This window comes from Catharus ustulatus, chromosome 4, assembly GCF_009819885.2.
Source record: "Catharus ustulatus isolate bCatUst1 chromosome 4, bCatUst1.pri.v2, whole genome shotgun sequence".
NCBI lineage: Eukaryota > Metazoa > Chordata > Aves > Passeriformes > Turdidae > Catharus > Catharus ustulatus.
In genome coordinates this window covers 26,356,427-26,376,592 of record NC_046224.1, presented here as the reverse complement: position 1 = coordinate 26,376,592, position 20,166 = coordinate 26,356,427, and the positions used below count along the sequence as shown (strand labels likewise).

The 20,166-nt window shown below is 40.6% G+C and overlaps 1 protein-coding gene across 1 annotated transcript in view; it reads right to left on the bottom strand.

The window, feature by feature from the left end:
* The window catches only part of LARGE1 (LARGE xylosyl- and glucuronyltransferase 1), a 277,613-nt gene that overhangs the window by 94,058 nt on the left and 163,389 nt on the right, over positions 1–20,166 (bottom strand). The window contains exon 6 of the mRNA XM_033058741.2: positions 16,555–16,726. Coding sequence (XP_032914632.1) covers positions 16,555–16,726 — 172 coding nt within the window. The remainder of the gene's footprint in view (positions 1–16,554; positions 16,727–20,166) is intronic.

Below are 20,166 nucleotides of genomic sequence, written 5' to 3'. Positions count from 1 at the left end.
GGAGAGAAGAATAAAAAGCACCAGCTACTTTGGATATCTTAAGAAGCATATCTTCAGCACATTTTTGCAGAGGTGGACATGTAAGCATGACTTCCCCCCCCCCCCCAAAAAGAAAAAACCCTCAGCCTTAAATTACAGGTCTCCTGTCTCTGCTTTCAACTCTAGTTGCAACTTCCTTCAGTGTTTATCATTGCTTTTTCAAGCATTGGTCACAAGGGCACAAAAATAATGAAAGGTGCTCTCTGGGCCTCAACACACTCTCCAGAGATTACTAACCTAATCTTTAGTTCTTAATTTTGACAACCTGGAAACCTTATGTATTGTTAGAGAAATGATTAAATATTTCCTCTTCTACCCAGGGATGAATTAAGACTAATCACATCTTGGGATAATGAAAATCAGATTTCTTCTACTTTAGAATCTGCCTTCCAAACTTCATCTTAAAAAATTTGCATTCCCATCTGCCTTCAGTGTGAAAGTCAGAGCTACATAGCAAGGTACCTTGGATGATATATTCAACCAAGTTAGTGCAAGCCCCACTGCAGCCATGGCTCCATGCTCATTAGTACACAGGTTCTGTTCCCCACTGAATCACTCAGCAGAGCAAACCTCATTCACAGTCAAATGTGGGCACAGATGACATTTCTATTGCATTAGACAGAACACATGATTTGGCGTTTGGGCTGACTTTAAGCTTACTATGGAAAGACAGATGGTGTCTGATCCAGGGTTTCTCACAACTGTTAATCCATTAGTATTTCAGAACAAAAATGAATCAGTGTTATAAGTATTTTTCACAATCAGTGACTTTATACTGGATACCACTTAGTGCTAGGTAGCTATGGCATTTCCACCTCTAGTTTTTGATTTCTTATAAAATCACTGCAGAGTGACCTTCATCAATAAGTCTGTACCTCATAATTTTCTACCTTTTGGGGAAAGGTTTAAGTACAGAAATGGCTCTCTGGTGAAGTGTGCCTCACCATTTCAGAGTGTGTTCCAGCAAGAGACTGCAGATAGACCTCAATGCTCTGTTGAAAACACATGGCGATGGGAAGACATGAAGCAGGTTGTAAACAGCAAGAAAGGTAAAAAACAAGGCAGCTCAAACATTGGTGTCACACCTTCAATGACAAAAGAGCTCTGAAGCACATGAAGAACTCTTGTCACTAAAACACACTGATATTCAAATGTAATTTTTGCTGCCTATGCTGACATGGTACTGACTGGACTGACTAGGGCAATGTGATGCTGATTCTCCATTCCGTACTGCCAATATCCTGACACTCCCAGGGGAATACAGTGGGTTAGGGCAACTTCTGTTTCCTTGCAGGGTTTGCAAAGAGCATACTGCAACCTGGAGCTCCTCCTCACCTTTGCTTCAATTTAAAAGGATATCTCCTCAAATTCTACTTCTGCACAGGCACATATTCCAGAGTCAGATGTAGATTCCCCCCCGACATGATTCCTGACACTGTATCCTGTTTCTTTACCTGAGTTTATCTCATAGAGCAATCTCAATCATGTGAGGGGGAAAAAAAAAGTGTAGAAATCACTTGTGGTCAGTATTCAATAATTTAACTGAAACAGGTACTAATTTCAGGGTGGTACAGAAGTGCCTCTGAAGTCTGGCTACATTTTTTTCGTGGAGTAGAAATTAACATCAATGTTAAAAGGAGATAAAGGAAAAGGAGAAGCAAGTATTTACAACATTTAAGCTTTGATTTATTAATTTGAAAATTCTTGACTGGAAAAAGGAGTTGAAGAAGAACAAAGAGGAAGTCATGTCCAGTAAATTCTGCTTAGATGAGATGGAAGACATCTCATTTGGAAACTTCAAGATGATGGAGGGGCTTTCCAATACCATGAAAATGAAGGATAAGAAGCATTTCGTGGTGTCATTTCTCTGAACAGGTTAGAGAGAGGCATTCAGAAAGCAGGAAGGATATCCTCTCTCCAACTAATTACCACTCCCAGGGCTGAGTAATTCAGAAGGAGGCCTGGAGAATTGAGGGTCAAATAAGAGAAAGCAATTGCAGACTTGTCTAGGCTTACAGATGGGTCAGAAATCATAAAGCGTAACTGTAAAGCAATTCCTGCTGCCTGCTTGACCTTGGCAAGGGGAATTCTTGCAAGATCCCAGCTGGAAGCTTTTCTGTTCTTTAAAACATGCAAATCAGGATTGAAAAGTTATTTTCATCATTGATGCAACTGATTACAGGAAACTGATAGACCTGTTTCTCCCCATAAAACCAGTGATCAATAACAATCTCCACAGCTGTCTGACTATGCTTCTCTGTTCTCTTTCCAATAAGTTGTGTGGCTTGTCATAAGATTATGAACCTGTAACAGTGTATTATGAACCTGTAACAGTGTACTGTGTACTCTGTTTGCTGGGAGAGAGTATATGGTCTGCAACGGGTCCACAATTTCAATCTGAAATTTGATAGCAAAGATGCACAGTAATCTATCAGACATTAGGAAAGCTGAAATGCTCCAGTGGTCCACTGCTCCAGACAGTTACATAATGAGTAGATGGAGATGCAGATTACTGGAAGGGAAAGCTCCATTACTATTTCTTTCAAAGCCAAGAGGCTCTGAAGAGCACAGCCCTTAAAGGTAGCACACAGGAAGAGGGAAAGGTCCTGGGTACAGGGAGATCACAAACAATTTAGGGACTCGCCAGGTCCCAGCCAGCACCCGAGGCTTGTAGGCTATCAGTATGCAGCTGGAGACAGCTCCCAGCAGGAATCCCTCTCAGCTTTGTGAGAGGCTGCCTTGTTCTGCAATTCTCACTTCAGCCTCCCAACAGTCTCAAGGAGCAGCCCCATGCAGAGAACTTTAAAGAAGTCCCATACTTTCATATCTACAACTATCATGGCAAGTTGTTTTTACACTAATTCCCTGGTATGTAATCAAAGCCCTAACTCCTGTTTTGCTGGGGTTTTCTTGAGTATTTACTCATGGACTGATTAGCCAGCTCTGCTTTAAACTCAGTATTTTTGACCTCCAAGTTAAGCAACGGGAATTTATTTTTACTCTTTTTTTGTTCTCAGTCAACCATGACACCAGATTTTCTTCCTGGGTTTAAGCATATGCTTCATTTTTGTTGCTTATTATGTCATTCTGACACTTTCTGAAACCCCTGTAGTGTACTGTGATATACCTGCAAAAGGCCAGTATTAAATACATTACGTGAAGAAGAAAAAAAAAAAAAAAAAAGATTCTCATAAAAACTGTCACCCACAACAGCACGTTTCTATGGTAATAGAGGACTGCTTTGGGTTGTTATGGCAACTAAAACTTTAAAAGCAATAGCATAATACCAAAGCAAAAAAAAAAAACAAACCCACAGAAACAGAGCTTCATCACTGCTTTTCTCAATTTTATAAATAAGTCTCAGTCTTCCTTCCCCACACAAAATCTAGACTGGATGCTACAGTGATCAAAATGCATTAGGAAGATAAAGAAAACTACTTGGCTTCATGGAAATGCGTGTGTGGAGCATCTTACCACTCTCTTAAGAACTATGTCTAGAAGTGTTTGTACATAAACAAACCTTTGGCACCGCAGAGCAACACAAATAAAAAGGAGGTGGCAGTGACAGTAGACTAATTGCTGACTGCAGCTAAGTGGGAATGGTATCTGCACTATCAACTCTGCAGAAGGGACAGGCCAAAATTACATTGAATTAAATGTTGTGTTAGCTCCTTAATGCTACCATGTACTTCATTGTTGCCTTGGCAAGTGGTTTTTTTATAGTCAGATGCCACTGCCAGGAAAATGCAGAAAAATCTAGATATGTGCACATGCCTCTATATAGCTTCACAGAAACTTACTGTGATATATGGTGCTTTTAAATAATCTTAGGTTCCAAGATATACTATCTTGACTAACTTGAGATGTGTTGCCACCTCTTCTTTTTCCTATTCCTTCTTCCTTCTCAGTGTCCTATTCAATCTCCACATTGCTTTCTCCTTTATCTACCAAGTTATGTCCACTTTCCCTTATTACGTTTGAAAGAATTAAATGATCACAAGAGTAGAATTGTCAGTCTGTGAACATTCTCTTCTAAATCTGCTGAGATGCCTCAAAACTGATACTCCAGAAGAGCATCCCTTTGCTGCCCTGCTTATGCACTTCAGCCTTCATGCACATCAGACCTGTCTGAGGTCACCCAATCCTTTTTACTTGTGACCCATAACAGGGGGTTAGAGTTGAAAGGAGAACACATTTAAAGATTGCTCTTCCAACTATTCACGTCTTTTTTTTTTAGTTAGCCAAAAAAAGAAGCTGTAAATTCAAAACAGGAATGTTTACGTAAATCAGGGAATACAGGAACTAGACTTCTTTACTGATAGAAGCCAGCACCATCCTGTTCACTCCAATGTTTTATAAAGGTACATTAATTTCATGATTACAAGCCACACTGACTATAAGCCGCATCTCCAGGTGTTGGCAAACATTTTGTTCTTTGTCCACACACAAGCAGCACCCAATTATAAGCCACTCTGTCGCTTGCAGCGAGGACCCACGTGCAACAAAGTTGCCAAATTGTAACAGAATCGCAGCATGGCAGGGTTTACAGGCTTGGCTTGGCCGTGAGGGCTCGGGGCTGCCAACGGTGCCGGGCGGCCCAGCTTGGCGCTGCCGCTCGGTGGGGCTGCTCGGGGTCAGCTGCCACCACCGCTGGGCTCGCTCACCCCGGCCTGGCGCTGCGCCGTGGTGGCAGGGGGGCACGGAGCCCGCCGGCACCTGCGGCGGTGGTAGGAGGCGGGGATGGAGCCTCCCCGCTCCCACGGCGGCGGCACATGGGGATGGGAGCCCCCCGCCTCCCCCCGAGCCGCAGGGCCAGCAGGAGGGAGCCCCCCACCTTCCCCCTGGGCCACGGGGATGGCAGCACGGAGCCCCCTGCCTCCCCCAGACTGTGCTGCCTGAAGGAGGAAGCTCCCCCGCCTCCCTCCCTGCCGTGCTGCTGGCACGGAGCCTGGCTCCACCCACCGCACAACAGAGTAACCAATTTGTAATAATCGCGTAAATGCCAGGTTTTACTGGCAGGTGCTTGACTTGACACCTCGGTTTGCACTTCCGGGGTTGGAAATGTCAGAAAATTATTCACATATTAGCTGCTCCTGAGTGTAAGCCGCATTTCCAGTGTGGGAGCAAAATTTTGGTCAAAACGGTGTGGCTTGTAATTGTGAAATTACCGTAGTTCTTATCAGCTGAGATGACCTCTTTCAGGATTTCAGGACACCAGTACGACAACATTCAGATCATCATTTTTTAGTAGTACAGGAATGAGCATGAACCTCCAAATACTGTCAAAAATTGATGCCAATATGACTCTGCAGCAGGTTGGCAAAACCCTAGAGAATGTCACTTTGCACCTGCAACAATGATATTGTGAAGCACACAGAGGGAAACAGTATTACTGTCTATTAAGCAGAACATGTGCAGGAGGACAATGCAATGAATTAATGAAATTCAGGAGACCCTGTGCCACTCAGAGGCGATGTGCATTTCAGTAAGTTGCTGTGAGCATAAACTGGCAGACATTTACTGCTGATGACAGAAGAGTGGTGGCATTGAGTCAGCCAAGGACAATCTTAAGAGAGAAAAAGTACGATGGCTCACTTTGCTGTAGGGCTTCAGTCCTCCTCAAAGTCACACATCTCAGCAGGGCAGAAGCAGTAAGCATGTGCTAGGCTCTCAGATGGTTCATGTTCTGGCACATTTGTCACCAGCACCACTGAATGCTGTATCACCTCCTTTGCTATCCACCTCCACCTCTGTTCCCACCAGACAAATCCTCTGGGTGTGTCAGAATAACACTTACTTGACAGTTCTCCCAGTCCTTAAGCAGAGAGGTAAAAAACACTGCATCCTTAAACACAGACATAAGTAGCTGCAGGATTTCACTCAGTTGTGCCAGCAGTTAATGGTTTCCAAGAATCTGTTCTGCTGACACATTCAGTCCCAGCTCCAGAATGAATCCCAGAACCACACACACCAGAAGCAGCTGACACAGGGCTTGTGTTACACCAAAGCGGCAATACCATCAGCTTAGATCTTGAGACCCTTTTAATTATTTAGGCAGTGCAAAGGGAAAATGAACTGCCTGGCTTTCCACCAGAAAATGTCTAATGGCATCTCTTTTACTTACATGAACTTGGGCAAAAATTACTGCAACTATGGATTTTGCACTTAAGGTCCAAATTCTTTTCAGGACTATGAATTTCACTGTGACTATATGCAGGAAATAAAATATGAATACAGAAAAAAACTGTGGACACATTTTGTCCCCAAGTTGTACTGTATGTTTATCAATCACCTTTTGGTATGCATCTAGAAAGACTAGGACAAAATTCTTTTTGTTGTTAGTGGTATCTCAAAGGACAAAAAATATTTACCTTGAGGAGTCAGAGAGAGTAATGCTCCTCTGTTTAATTGAACTGCTTGGCCCATGCTAAATGCAGCTAGAGATCACTGCAAAGAACATGGAGTGGAGCCAGCTTCAAATTTAAGTAAAATAAAGACACTTGAGAGATTCAGAGTAAAGTGGCCCATTACAGACCAAGCTACTTTTTTTTTTCTTTTCCCTTGATAGGATTAAAATAAAGGGTTCAAACATCCCTGGTTCTATAGATTAATTGCAAAAAGGAAGCATGTGGAGGTTCTACTTTTTCCACAAAACTGGACTGATTACTGATTTGATTTACATAGTTCATGCAGCTGTTCCCAGGTTTTGCTCATGGTACATTTGTACACACTCCTAGCGCAGTTATGTAATAAATTGGTATAATTTTGTACACACATTTCCCTCTTCCCTGGCTGTGCAGAGAGTAATACCATGCACTCACCCTGCTGATGGGATAATCATGCCATTGACCTCTGGGCAATATGTTCTACCTTACAGCTTGAACCTGAGAGACAGATATTCCCTACACCACTTTACCCTATGCAAATCCATGTGCTGCCAAGGACAATATTACAGGCATAATTTGCAGCATGAAACCAAACAGGTGAAACCTCGAATGAGAGCTTTGTAATTGGAAATGGGGCCTGAGGTCCTTAAAAATATGGATTGTTAATGCAGAACAAGGTAGGTTCAGAGAATGTGCCTGGTTTGGAGAGGGAGAAAACAGAATATCAAGCCATTACAATGCACATCACAGAGAACAGTGAAAAGTTATGTGCTTGATGGATTGCACGTGATTAGAATGAGAGCCTTAGGCAGGGAAATGTAGCTATTAAATATCATTCTTTCTTTAGTCCTATTAATATAACTATCAAACCTTAGAATAAACTTCATTTGTTAGGTGAATGACCCATGTGTCTCTTCTGCTTGGCTTTTTCCCTCATGCAGAAGTTACTTATCATTACACATTAATAACTGGTGGACATGCTGCTACTCCCTCCATATTCACTACCCGCTCATGCACTTGCTCTGCTTTACTGTCACCAAGGGAATGCAGAGTGACTGGCCAGAGGGATTAGTACATGGGCTTCATTTGAGTGCTCCACCCAAGAAGACAGACAGATATTAATGATTGGGTTTTTTTTTAATAGCACTCTAAAAAAAATAATTAAACAAGTTGTAAATTGTCAGGGCAGGGGTACTGAATGCAGCTGAAAGGAAGCAGAAGAATGTGAACAGACTATGGAAGAAAGCAATCAACCTAAAAAATTTATTGGTGGACAGCAACTCCTGATTGATGTCTCCTTTTTAGTTTGGATGGGGGAATTATTATTTTCCTCCTTGGTTTCTTCCCACCCCTTGTTCTCATATATTTTCCTTCTAGCACAGCCTACTGGCATCTCATTCCCAGAAATACATTTTCCTCTGCCAATAACAAAAATGCAAAGCAGAAATGCTCCTTCTACTCTGTACCCTGCTGGAGCTTGATGTTCTGGCTTCAGAGGAGGCACAGCTTTTGCTAGTCAAGGGAGATGGGGATATGCACTTTGCTCCTTTGATGCTACACTCTGCCCTGATTTCTCTTAATAAATATTTGCAAGGCAGTCCAAAAAAGCTCTAGGTCCATTCTCCACAGTTGGAGTACTGGAGATTAATAGAATTAAAATCGCTTTAAATCCTGAAGAAAGAGCTCAAAGGAGGAACTGGTTTTTTTTTTGCTTTAACACTGTGTGAGTCATACAATGTTTAGTTTGGGTGTTTGATACATCATAGCATCTAAGACAAAAAGACAGCTGTAGAATAAGTGGCAGGTTAACAAAGACTGGGGAACAATAATGTAGAAAAAGCACTAGATTGATGTTGAGAAGGTAGAAAAATGTCCTTAAAATTTCAGAGTTACCTACAAGATTTTATTACAAATCTGTAGCATGTGGTAGGTTTTTATTCTAAAAACTCCACTCGTGGTATCAAAAGATGACAAAAAATATCAGCTTTCATTTATAATTAAAACATCTCTAGCCCCCATGGGAAAAACCTTGAAAACATGACCAAAGGGTATCCCTTGGAAATCAGAATGGAAAAATAAAGAACTCAAATCTTTTATTTTATTTTAGAATTGACCCCACCATGAGTTATACCCTATTTCTATGCACGGTTGGCCCTTCACCTCTAAATATTTCTGCCTGGTGGCAGAAACAGACAAAGAACCATTCAGCTAAAATAGAACTACAGATGTTTCAGAAACTGCAGCCATTCTATTTTGGCAGCAATTCATAATCAAAATTTTCTGATTATGTCCCCTGTCACATTAAAATCCATAAACTAGAATGTGCACATGCTGATCCATATAATAAACTCTCTCCCTTGGAGCTCATTTACTGAGGTCAACCTTCTCACATACTGGCTTCTCAATAAAGGAATATCACAGCAAAGCAAACTGCAATTAGGGAAAAAAAAAAAAAGAAAAAAAAAAAAGGAGAAGTTCCGTCCAGTCAGCTTATCTGACAAGTGTGGAGAGAGAAGTGCTTTTCCCTAGACCCACAGAATCAGCAAGTCCCACTTCTTTGTTTGATGCCCTCCTAATTACAGTCACCAAAATTAACCCCCAATCACAGTTAGAAACTTGTATTTTCCCCCCAAATATCCTAACCCCTTACTTTCTTTCTCTCTTCACCAAAATAAATCAGTATTCTCCTACAGTTTCACACACAGATGATGACAGCATTGTGAGACACTGGAGCACTACACCCCTCAATATTTCTATCAGCTATAGCTAACAAAATTCTTTATCAATGAAGCTTCAAAGATCCTGTAGCAGAAAAGAGCACACCACAATATAATAATCAAGAATAGAAAATCTTAAGCAGAAAAGCCTCCACAGGGACCTTTTCAAAGAGAAACTGTATTTCATTTGTGTAATAACCCTAGGATGAGCTATGCACTGTAGTCTAACCATTAAATACTTACACAAATCTTTCAGAAGCTAACAGATGTTTCTTTTATGAGCAAAGACAAGTGCCATTCGGCCTTTTTAGACACTTACAAAAAAAATTCAGATAATTTTAAGCTATTTTAATAGCTGCCTGACAATTTTATTAATGCACTCTGCTACAATATGATCGTGTTTCCTTCACAAAAAGACTGACTTGTACCATAGATTTTTATACACAATAAGGTGCATGTTGCTAATGCCTTCCTCTTGATTAGCAAGAAAGAAAGCTTGTTTTACTGACCAGAAGAAACAGAAAGATCTCTGCAGGATTTAACATGAACACTGTGTCAGCCTGCAGAGATCCTGTCTCAAAATCATCTGGACGCTTTAATGATTTACTCACTGTAAACTGACAGCCTGAACTACAGAACCTGCCCAGAATCAATTCTGTGGCTCAAATCCTGCCTTGAGCCATAGATGTCAATGAATTTTAAATTTTAATCTTGGCAACAACCGAGTATTTTACATCATCACAAGAACAGCACACCTATAAAAAATACAATCATTGCAGCAGAGTCAAGGGCTATGACAGATATAGTTTATTAAAACAGGGCTTTACTGGTAGAGCCAAATTCAGGGAAATTTATACAGCACCTGCTGACTCTGCTGCCTCTCACCAGTGCCACAGCATCTCACTTTCTGGCACGCTAAATTCACATACAAATGAAAAGTTCTGCATGCACTTAACATGACAACCTTATGTATAATAGTTCTTGTAGGAATATAGTTACTTAAGTTACTTAAGGAATATAGTTACTACACAAGATGTTTAAATTTGTGAGGGTTATGATTTTTCTTTTTGTTTGTTTGTTTGTTCTCTTTCCTGAAGAAGCCGCAAAAACAGTATGAACCTAGATTGTTACCTCAGGCGTTCTGCAGAGCAATATGCCAAAGCACCCACATGCTGAGTGTTTGCAAATTTTAAGTTTGGGATTGACTATGTGCCAGTCCCTCTTCATCTCTGGGCACTTGATCCTGCACCAAAATCACTGCTGACCTTTTCTGGTATTTATGATGCCAGTATGGATTTTTATCATTATTTGAGCTCCTGACAAAAAGCAAACAGCTTCTATAGCATATTTTTATTCATGCAAAGTATGAACATGTGAATCTCAGTACTCCTGTCAAGTTTGCCATTTTTCCTTCTTGTATGCTCGGTTAATGGAGATCAGCTTTCCAGAGAAGACTTACTTGCACTGATAAACACCAATTAATTGTAGCTTATATTCTCGGGGTGACTTAATATATGAGTAGAGCTATTTGAAAAGCACTAGTTAGGTATTATCCAGTCTGTTGTTTAAAAGTACTTAAAATATTCATTGTATCAGCTAGCTGGATTTTGAGGTTAACATGCAGTAGTAGTAAGACATCACTGTTTAATACAGTCTCTGAGTTTTGACATGTACTTAAAAATATCATAATACCCTTTGATATAGCATTCAATTTAACACAGAGCTCCTCAACACTGATCTCTACAGGGACTATTCTCATTTGTGAGTCTTGGCTGAGACTCATACACAGCAATGGCCTAAAGAAACAAGGCAGACACAAGAATTGTCTCCTGATAATGTAAAGCACAAAGAGAACCTTATGCTATTTCCATGTGGAGCACCCAGTACACAGAGACTGGGAACTGGAGAGAAACTGCAAATTAAAAGACATATAATTGTGATGACTGTTCTAGTCAGGTCCCAAATAAATTCAATCCTGAGAATCCATATTTAACACCCAGTAAAATTAAAAATCAGAACCTTGGGAAAAAAGAACCCATATTGCAGTACCAAGAGTTTGGGTGAGCAAGAATAATAAAAGAATTAGTAGATGTGGCCTTTAAAAGAACTTTAAGATTGATGGCACAGAACATAGCTTTGGACTAATTTTTTTCTCAGAAGAATTTGCACAGTTTCTGCAATAAAAACATACTGGTTACAATCCATGTTGTCTGAAACACTCTGCAGCACTTCATCCAAGAATACCCTATGATCTACAGTCCCACACTTTTGCCCTTAGGCTAGGTACTTTCTCAAATTTAGAACTGTCAACATCTAGTGAAAGATGAACAGGAAACATAATCAGTGTCACCTAAGTCACAGAAAACATGCATGACAGGTTATCTTCACCAACCTGGCTGCAGACTCAAACCTTTGAAGTCAGTATTTTGGAGGCATATCTCAGTCCTAGAGGAAAACATTTCACCTATCTATAGAGCAAGAGAATATGAGACTAAAGCAGAAATGCCCAAATCCCAGCTGAAAAGCTGGATATGACTCTTGAAATTTAAGTTATGAGCTCCCAAAGACATATTTATGCATAGAGATTGAAGCTTGTATATAAAATGATTAATAATTATACAACTCCCACTGACTTTCTTGGAGAAACTGTTAAATGTTACATTGCTTGAGATTCTGTTTCGGGCTACCAAAGAGAGGTATGAATTTCTCCCAAAGCCTAAGGTTGCCACTTCAAATAAGAGATTTTTAAATTTCTGCACTCTGCTACAGAACAGTTGGTTCACTTATTGTAAGGGTGTATGCAAAGAGCTTATCAGGAAAGGGCAGAAGAGCAATAATTTACAAAGAAATCCTACTGCCTTTTTTCCATCTAAAGTGCAAATGGAGTAGTACCTTTACCACCTAAAATATTAAGTTACTATGTAAGCGTCTGATCTTTCCAGCAACTCTTAAGATGACTGGAATAAGAACCTTTGCAGAATAAGGATTCTGGGTATTGCAGGTGCTATTTAACACATACTGTAGGTCCTTCTACAGAGCAAATCAGACCTGGGTTAAATTACACAACAGCCCTGAATCTGAGTTTCTTCCAAGCATGTTGTCTAAGAAAAAAGGAATCTGAGCTACTGTTTTTGTTGGGAAGAACAGTCTTCCCAGGCACAGAAAGAATCACAGACTCTAAGACCTTCTCTCTATGTGTGGCTGCAATTTGGAAAAGGCTGTGCTCATCACAGCTGATGCCTCATCAGTTATGTTGCAGCAACCTGGAGACAGAAGTTCTTGTCTTTCCTGCACTGATGTGAAAAATTCTTTAATTTGCTCAAAAAGCATCATGGTGTAGGCAGGTTTACAGTGGTGGCTTCTAGCCAGCAATTGATTATTAGACATTTCTAGAAGGAGACCCAGTGTGTCTAAAGCTGCCCTCTTAACTGGGGTTGGGTGTAATTACAGGTTCCTTTGGAGACTAGCATTTCCCTTCATAGGAGTTTTATTATTCTTCTGTTTATGTAATATTTCAACAAACATTCTAGATTGCTCTCAAGAAATCTTCCATGAACTTACCTGGGACTTCTGAGACAGAAACAAGGAAGATATTAAAATGTAAGTTTAGTACAATATCCTTTGGAGGATGATTTGGGGTTCATGACATGAGACAATCTTTCCATCATTTTTAATGGGGGCAGGAGAAATAAAAAGACACCTAGGAAAAATTGAGAATCACCACAGAATTTAGGCCAAACTTCACAAAGCAGTAAAACAGTATCGGTATCTCTCCAAATTACTTGCCCTTCCTTCCATTTCCACTGAATCATAGAACAGTACAATCATTTAGGTTGAAAAAGACCTTTATGTCCTATCATCAAAGTAATATTACCAAGTCCACCAAAAAACCCCTGTCCATAAGTGACACATGTACACAGCTTTTAAATACAGCCAGGGGTGGTGACTCCCTGGGCAGTCTCTTCCAACACCTGCCAACCCTTTCTATGAAGACATTTTCTGCTGCCCTCCTCTGAACACACTCCAGCATCTCCGTGTCTTTTCCTGCAGTGAGGGGCCCAGAACTGAACATGGGACTCGAGGTGTGGCCTCACCAGTGCTGGGAACAGAGGGACAATCCCTGCCCTGGTCCTGTTGGCCACACCATTGCTGATCCAGGCCAGGATGCCATTGGCCTTCTTGGCCACCTGGGCACATGCTGGTTCGTGTTTAGCTGCATCCTTTCCCACTGGGCAGTTTTCCAACCATTCCGCCCCAAACCTGTAGTGCTGCATGGCATTGTTGTGACCCAAGTGCAGGACCTAGCACTCTGCCTTGTTAGGACTCACAGAACTGGCCTTGGCCCATTGATTCAGCCTGTCCAGATCCTTCCTGCCCTCCAACAGATCAACACTCCCACTCAACTTGGTGTTGACTGAGTGTGCACCTGATCCTCTCATCCAGATCACTGATAAAGATATTAAATGAAACTGGCCCAATGCTGAGCCCTGGGAGACAACACTGGTACTGGCTGACAAATGTGTTTATCTCCATTCACCACCACTCTCTGGGCCCAGCCATCCATAAGTTTTTTATCCAGAGAACATGGGAAGCCAGTTGCTGTGAGAATGCTGTGGGAAGCCATGTCAAAGGCTTTAGTAAAAGTTTAGGTAGACAACATCCACAGCCTTTCCCTCATCCACTAAGGAGAGTCATCTTTGTCACAGAAGGAGATCAGGTGGGTCAAGCAGGACCTGCCTTTCACAAACTGTGCTTACAGAGCCCGATCATGTCCTGCACATAGACCATGACAGCACCCAAGGTGACCTGTTCCATGACCTTCCCTGGCCCCAAGGTCAGGCTGACAGGCTTTTAATTCCCCACATGCTCCTTCTGGCCCTTCCTGTAAATGGGTATCACATTTATTAACCTCCAGTCCATTGGGACATCCCTGATTAGCCAGATCTGCTGACAGATTCAGCCAGGCACTGCCCCTGGCTGGCTTCCTCACCAGCTGGGTCAGGAAATTATCTTCCACACACACTCCAGAAACTTCCTGGACTGTTTCCTCTCCCCTGTGTTGTACTTCCACCAGACCTCTGGTAAGTAAATTCAACTTACCTCTGGTAAATTCAAACCCAGCACAAGAACAAGGGCTAGCAAGTGTGAGACTTCCCAGCTGCTTATAGAACATTTCTTCTGCTTCTTCATCCCCACTGAGTGGCCTACAACAGACTGTCGCCATGGTATTTGTTTTGTTGGCTTGTGCTCTGATTCTTACCCTTAAACACTCAACTCTGATGTCACCATCATCGAGGCCATCATTGCTAATGGAGCTGCAGCCTATCACACAGGCTGGAGAACAAGCCTGTGCTTGGACACTTCCTCTCTCCTCCACAGCATTTGGGATCCAAAGTCCTCTCCCACCCCAGCTCAACACCTGGGGCTATGACATTGTCTCATCTATTCTTTCTTTGAGCATCACTGCCTGGGAGATGAGCAGATGTAGACACTCACCAATTTACTGCCAGGATTAAAAAGCTGTGGAGAAGCAGGTGGTCAGCTGGAATTAAAAAGACACACGGGACAACGTACAAAATCATGCATTTGGGAATTGTTATAAGGGCAGTAGCACAGGAATTCTGTCTCCATGTGTAAGTCAGAGCTTGTCACAGCTCTAATCAGATGAACACTCTTGCCTAGCTCTATGGAGACAGATTTACACGTTTTACTTCCATTAATTATTCTTCTCCATATTTCCATATTTTTTGCCTGTATTTTCTTTCAATCTTACATCTGCCTCTGCTCCATGTTCCTCTTTTTACAAGCAATATTTCTGCATGGTTTTATTCCCCAGTAAAAAAGCAAGGGATCTTCACTGAAATTATGACAAATTATAAGCAAAGAGACAATCCCCCTCATTGTCTCAATTCAAATTTTGCTCTCTTTGACCATGCAGTCCTCTATGCCCAAGTTCTGTTTATCCACAATTCTTTTCTGGCTATGACATGCTATTGCACCATATTCAGTCAAATATTGCTATTAATGGGACAGCTGCACACCGTGAGACAGTACAACAGTACAGTATTACTTCCCATGCATACATTTATGTTACTTATGGTTGTCAAGATATATGTTTACATAAAAGTCAAGGTTCAGTGAAGGGAAAGGCTTGGTGAAGAGTTCTAAACAAACCTGAAGAGGAGGAAAAATTTTATATTCCTTAATGAAGAAAGCTTGTGAATAATTAAATTAAGCAAAAAGGTGACTGCCTCTGGCTTGCTGAAAACACATCAGTGTATCCAGAGAAGGAAATGGAAATGAGTGCATGAAGAAGTAAGACCTGGAACCCAGTCCTTGACATAGAGCTGAAGGTAGTAGGTCCTGCCCTGGAGCTGGGTACTGGGAAAACCAGGCCTTGTGGACTTCAGCAGGGGATTAAGTACAGTAAATGTGCTCTTTCCTGGCTCCCTCCTAATGGAGTGCTGCATTTTTGCTTCTCTAAATAAATACTCCCATTTGCTTAGGCTGACTTTGCTTGAGATGATTTTGAGAGAGCTGATGAAACACATCAAGGCGACATTTCTGCAGGGTTGTAAATGTTTAAACCAGGATGCTGGAATGCCTCTGCACCTACCAGCACTGCAATACATATGCTGAGGGCAAGAGGAGAACAGTAGGGATATCTCTGACTCTGAACAGCTGGCAACATTGGAACCTGGGAGAACTTAATGATTTTAGCAGTGAGCTAGCCAGAAAGTGCTCTGCTTTGTGACAGGGTAATGGGGAACTTTTTTGTAATCGTCTCCTTACAGAGTTACTCTGAAAGTCTCCTTTCTCAGACTGACTATGAAGTACATTTTCAAGGAGCTGTGAGAGATGGAAATAGGTAGGGAAAAATATTTCAGGTGCTTTGAATCCAGACCCCTTTATCAACTCATTAAGAGGCAACTTATTTCTATTCAAAAGTGTAACTCTGCTCCCCTCATTTCCCTCCCTGGTTCAAGAATGATCCCAGCTTCATTCATTCTCAGTAGTTACATGGAACAGTTCTACTGAAAGTAATAATTAAGTTTTATTAATAAAAACATAATAAAACCCAAGTTCTTCCAAGAGGTATTGAACGGTATACAACTACAGTATGTTCATATTTCCTTTATCGTCTACTGTATTGTCAGGCTCTTACCTGCCCCAAATAATTAGACCAATAAAACAAACTACATCGATAATTGGTGTTGTCAATTTTTCTATACAGAACATCACTGAGAAAAGAGCTCACAAAGAGAACAATTATATTCAAACACCAAAAACTGAAAGAGTGAAAACATTTAACAAACCTCAGCTCGCCCTTTCACCCCCACTGTGTTGCTTGCCTCATAATTCTCGCCCCCCCCACCTTAAATAAGGACAGTAAAAAAAAATCATTAAAATACCTTTGAACTTGTGAAAGACGGCCCATAGCTCAGCAATGTCAGTGGCAAATGTAATGTCTGTGTCGAGGACAATGACTCGCTCAAGATTGGAAGGTAGAGTCTTAGTCAGAACCAACTTCATCAGCCCGTAAATCCCAGAGTAGTGTTTGTTGGGGATCCAAGACACTTCAGACTTGACAGGAAATGGGAAGTTGGAAAGAGGAAGAAAAAATAATCTTTATTAGAAAGAGAAAATTTTCCTGATACTACTTTGTTATCATAGTGGAAGATCTCTGAGGTGGAAAGTCATCTAAAAGCCTGGTTTTAAATTTACTTTGGAAGCTCTGAAACACACTAAAGCTTCTGGAAGCTTGGGAAAAAAACAGTTCTTTGAGGCAACCTCTTCACAAAATATAACTAAAATTAGTTGAGCCTTTGTGGTCTAGTAAAATTCATCCTGAAACATCCACGTGTCCTGATAAAACTGAAATAGATTTTTAGTTTAAAACTTCAAGTGTATTATATATTACTTTCATTTTCAACCAAAAAAAAGGCTGCCATTCTCAAAATTTTCTCTGATGCAGAAGTAACAAGCATAATATTTTCTTTATATTCTTTACAGATTTGGTGGTCAGAATTCCAAGAGGTTAGTAATTTGAAATAATCAATTAGAAAATTGCAAAAAAAATTGTTTCTTACAAACTCAAATTTTCCTTAAGGCTTACATCTTTAACTTAAAACTACTGAGGTCCCACAGACATGCTCCAAAGTAGAGAAAGTGACAGAAAATCATCAGCCACATTTTTTGTTTTTATGTATTGAATGTGGCAATGTCAAACATTTACATTTCTTCAGTAAGAGCTAAAAAAACCATTTGTACAACTCCTAAGATAAAAGTTGAGAGACTAAATTCTGTACTGCATTGTACTATTTGCACCAGGATGTTCCATGAGCTGTGTTTAGTTTTCTTTCTGTGAGAACCTGAGTTCTCAAATATCAAAAGTTTCTGCTTAAAGTGGGATATTAGAAGTTTTTGAGCAGTTCCTCTTTCCCTGTCTGAAAGTCCTCTTGTTTGTTTTAAGGGGCATGCACTACAATTCCCAGATTTTAAGTTTTCCCTTGAGTCATGCCTCATTAACTTAATTTAGAATTTTTTCTACAAAAAAATTGAGTGAGACAGATTTCAGGATTTGTCCTGGCATGTTACACTTTGGAGAAAGTAGGCAGAAACTCTGTGTATTCATAAAACTGAGGAGATTCATTCTGTTGTTTAACTATCTCTTATTTATTCACTGCCATTGTAAATTTTATCATATGAAACAACATTTGCACAAAAAAAAATCATTTCCCCCAAAATCATTAGAGAAAACCTGTAAGTGGAAGCACGGTTGAAGAAAGGCTAATAGTAGGTGCTTAGAGAACATTTCTTTTTGAACATAAAGAAACAAGGCCTCTGATGATGTAAGCTGACCTCCTCTATTCCCTTTAAAATGGCAATCAGCTTTTCTCTGTATTCTCAGGATTCCTGTACCAGGGCAGAGCACTCTTCCACTGCAAAGTTAATTAAAAAGACAGAGGGAAGTAGAATGAACCTTTAAGGAGAAAGACAGGCATTTCAGGGGAAAAGCAGGAAAAGCAGATTCTCATAAAATAAAAACAGAAAGTACAAACTGAAGTGTGAAGTTTTGGTTGGTTGATTGAAAGCTCAGTGCTCCCCAGAAACATCTTCTGTGTGAAACAGAGATAATTTCAAATTCACAACTCTACTTAATTGAGATCCTTGCTTTCCCACGTGGTGGCTGTAGGAATGGACCATCATATCCTGGTGTATCTACTTCATACAAAGCAGTATCTACTTTGCTTCTGCAAACCATATCGTTCTCAATCTGCCACTTGATTTCCTTGTGCTACAAAGGTCATACCTGACACGTTAAAAGTGTTAGACATTTTACAGACTTGAGCTTGCTTTTACCCATTGCTTTGCTATTAATTTTGCATGGCATGTCCTTATTTTATTAGCTGAAATATCTCTCCAGAAAAACACCCAGTGTGCTTATGCAAGTAAGTTAAATAAGGTAGGGGTTCATATGTTGCATGAATAGCCTGGCACAAGCAGAGAGGGTAAAAGGTGGCTGGGAAAGTAAATCACCTTCAAAGTGCAGTTATTTTCTTTGCTCTCAGGATTCCCATTTCTAACACCACTGCAATGTATCACTGCAGGGAAGAAACCCTTGTCTGGCAGTTCCTTCTGATCTGGCACACAGAAGCCAAAAGCCTGCCATCCTAAAGCCTGATGTCTGAAGGCATCGCTTTTGAAAATGAAAGGGGGAGCCCCTGTTCCAAATGGTCCATCACAGCTGGCTAGCATGTGTTGGATTTGAGGATATGTTGAAGCCTGGACTCTCAATCAGTTCAATTTATCCACAGTTTCCTCTCCTGTGATGCAGAGTTAACTAAGACACAAACAGAGATACTAATTAGCCCCCAGCATAATTTCTCCATGGTTTTGCTATTCATGAATAATGTAACAGTTCCAAACTTGTGGTAAGGAAATCTCCTTACGCTACACGAGCACTGTGAAGGCTCACTCTGGGTACTACATAGTCTTATTACAAGAAATACACAGGCCCAGCATTGGAATAAGTGCTTAGTCCTTGTTCTAGTTTTGGCCAGGACCTGGAGATTATTCTGTATCACCTCAAATCGTTGGTGGGGGCAGGGGGAAAAGGAGATTGTCTTCTGAGAAGAAGGGTGTGGCCTCTGGTCAAAAAACCATTTTTCTAACTATTGTCTAAATACTTTCTGTAAGTTTTAATATGATTTTGTTTTTATAGGATAGCTAAAATAGCCCATATATTGCATGTTTGTGAATCATCTGCTAACAAGCTACATCAGAGTTGGCTTCAGAGAACAAATATTCCTAGAAGATACATCAGTAACATTAAAAAATAGACTTAGTAAAAGAGAGTGAAACAAAACAGTGTGACAGACTTTGCCATTTGTATAATTCCCAGTTCAGCAGAAATAGCACACCTTGGATCGCTAGCTCTCAAGATCTGTGTTTCTGTTCATGAGAAAAGAGTAAAGAAAAGCATTTAGCTGGTGCTGACATTGATTTTTTAAGTTAAGTGAAATAGCACCTACTCACTAAAGGTCTTTCATCAGAACCATTTTTATTCCTTTCGTAACTGAAGCCTGAAAACAAACTAAATTACCTAAATTATTTGAATTTAAAGATCACAAGCCCATGAGTCTGCATGCAGAATGTAACTGATCACCTGTAAACACCAGAAAGGTGGGAACAACAGTCCCTATGTTCAGGTGTACCTCACCTGCAAATTGTCTTCCCTAACTGTGCTGATTCTCTGGGAAAAGCTGACCAAATCACAGTTGCTGTGCACAGCCTGACTCAGCTCTCTCACAGTTGCTACCACGGTATAGATGCTCATTACAGTTAGCAAAAATGTTGTTTGTAAGACAGAAGTCTGATATAGACATGAAGCTTAAAATCAAGCTTCCTGTTTCCTTGGCTGAGAGAGGGGGAAATGGTGGCTTGTTTTCTGTTTATGAATGAATTGTTTAGTGACTACATTCCCAAGTACTTATGTATTTTTATTTTTTAAAACACTTGAG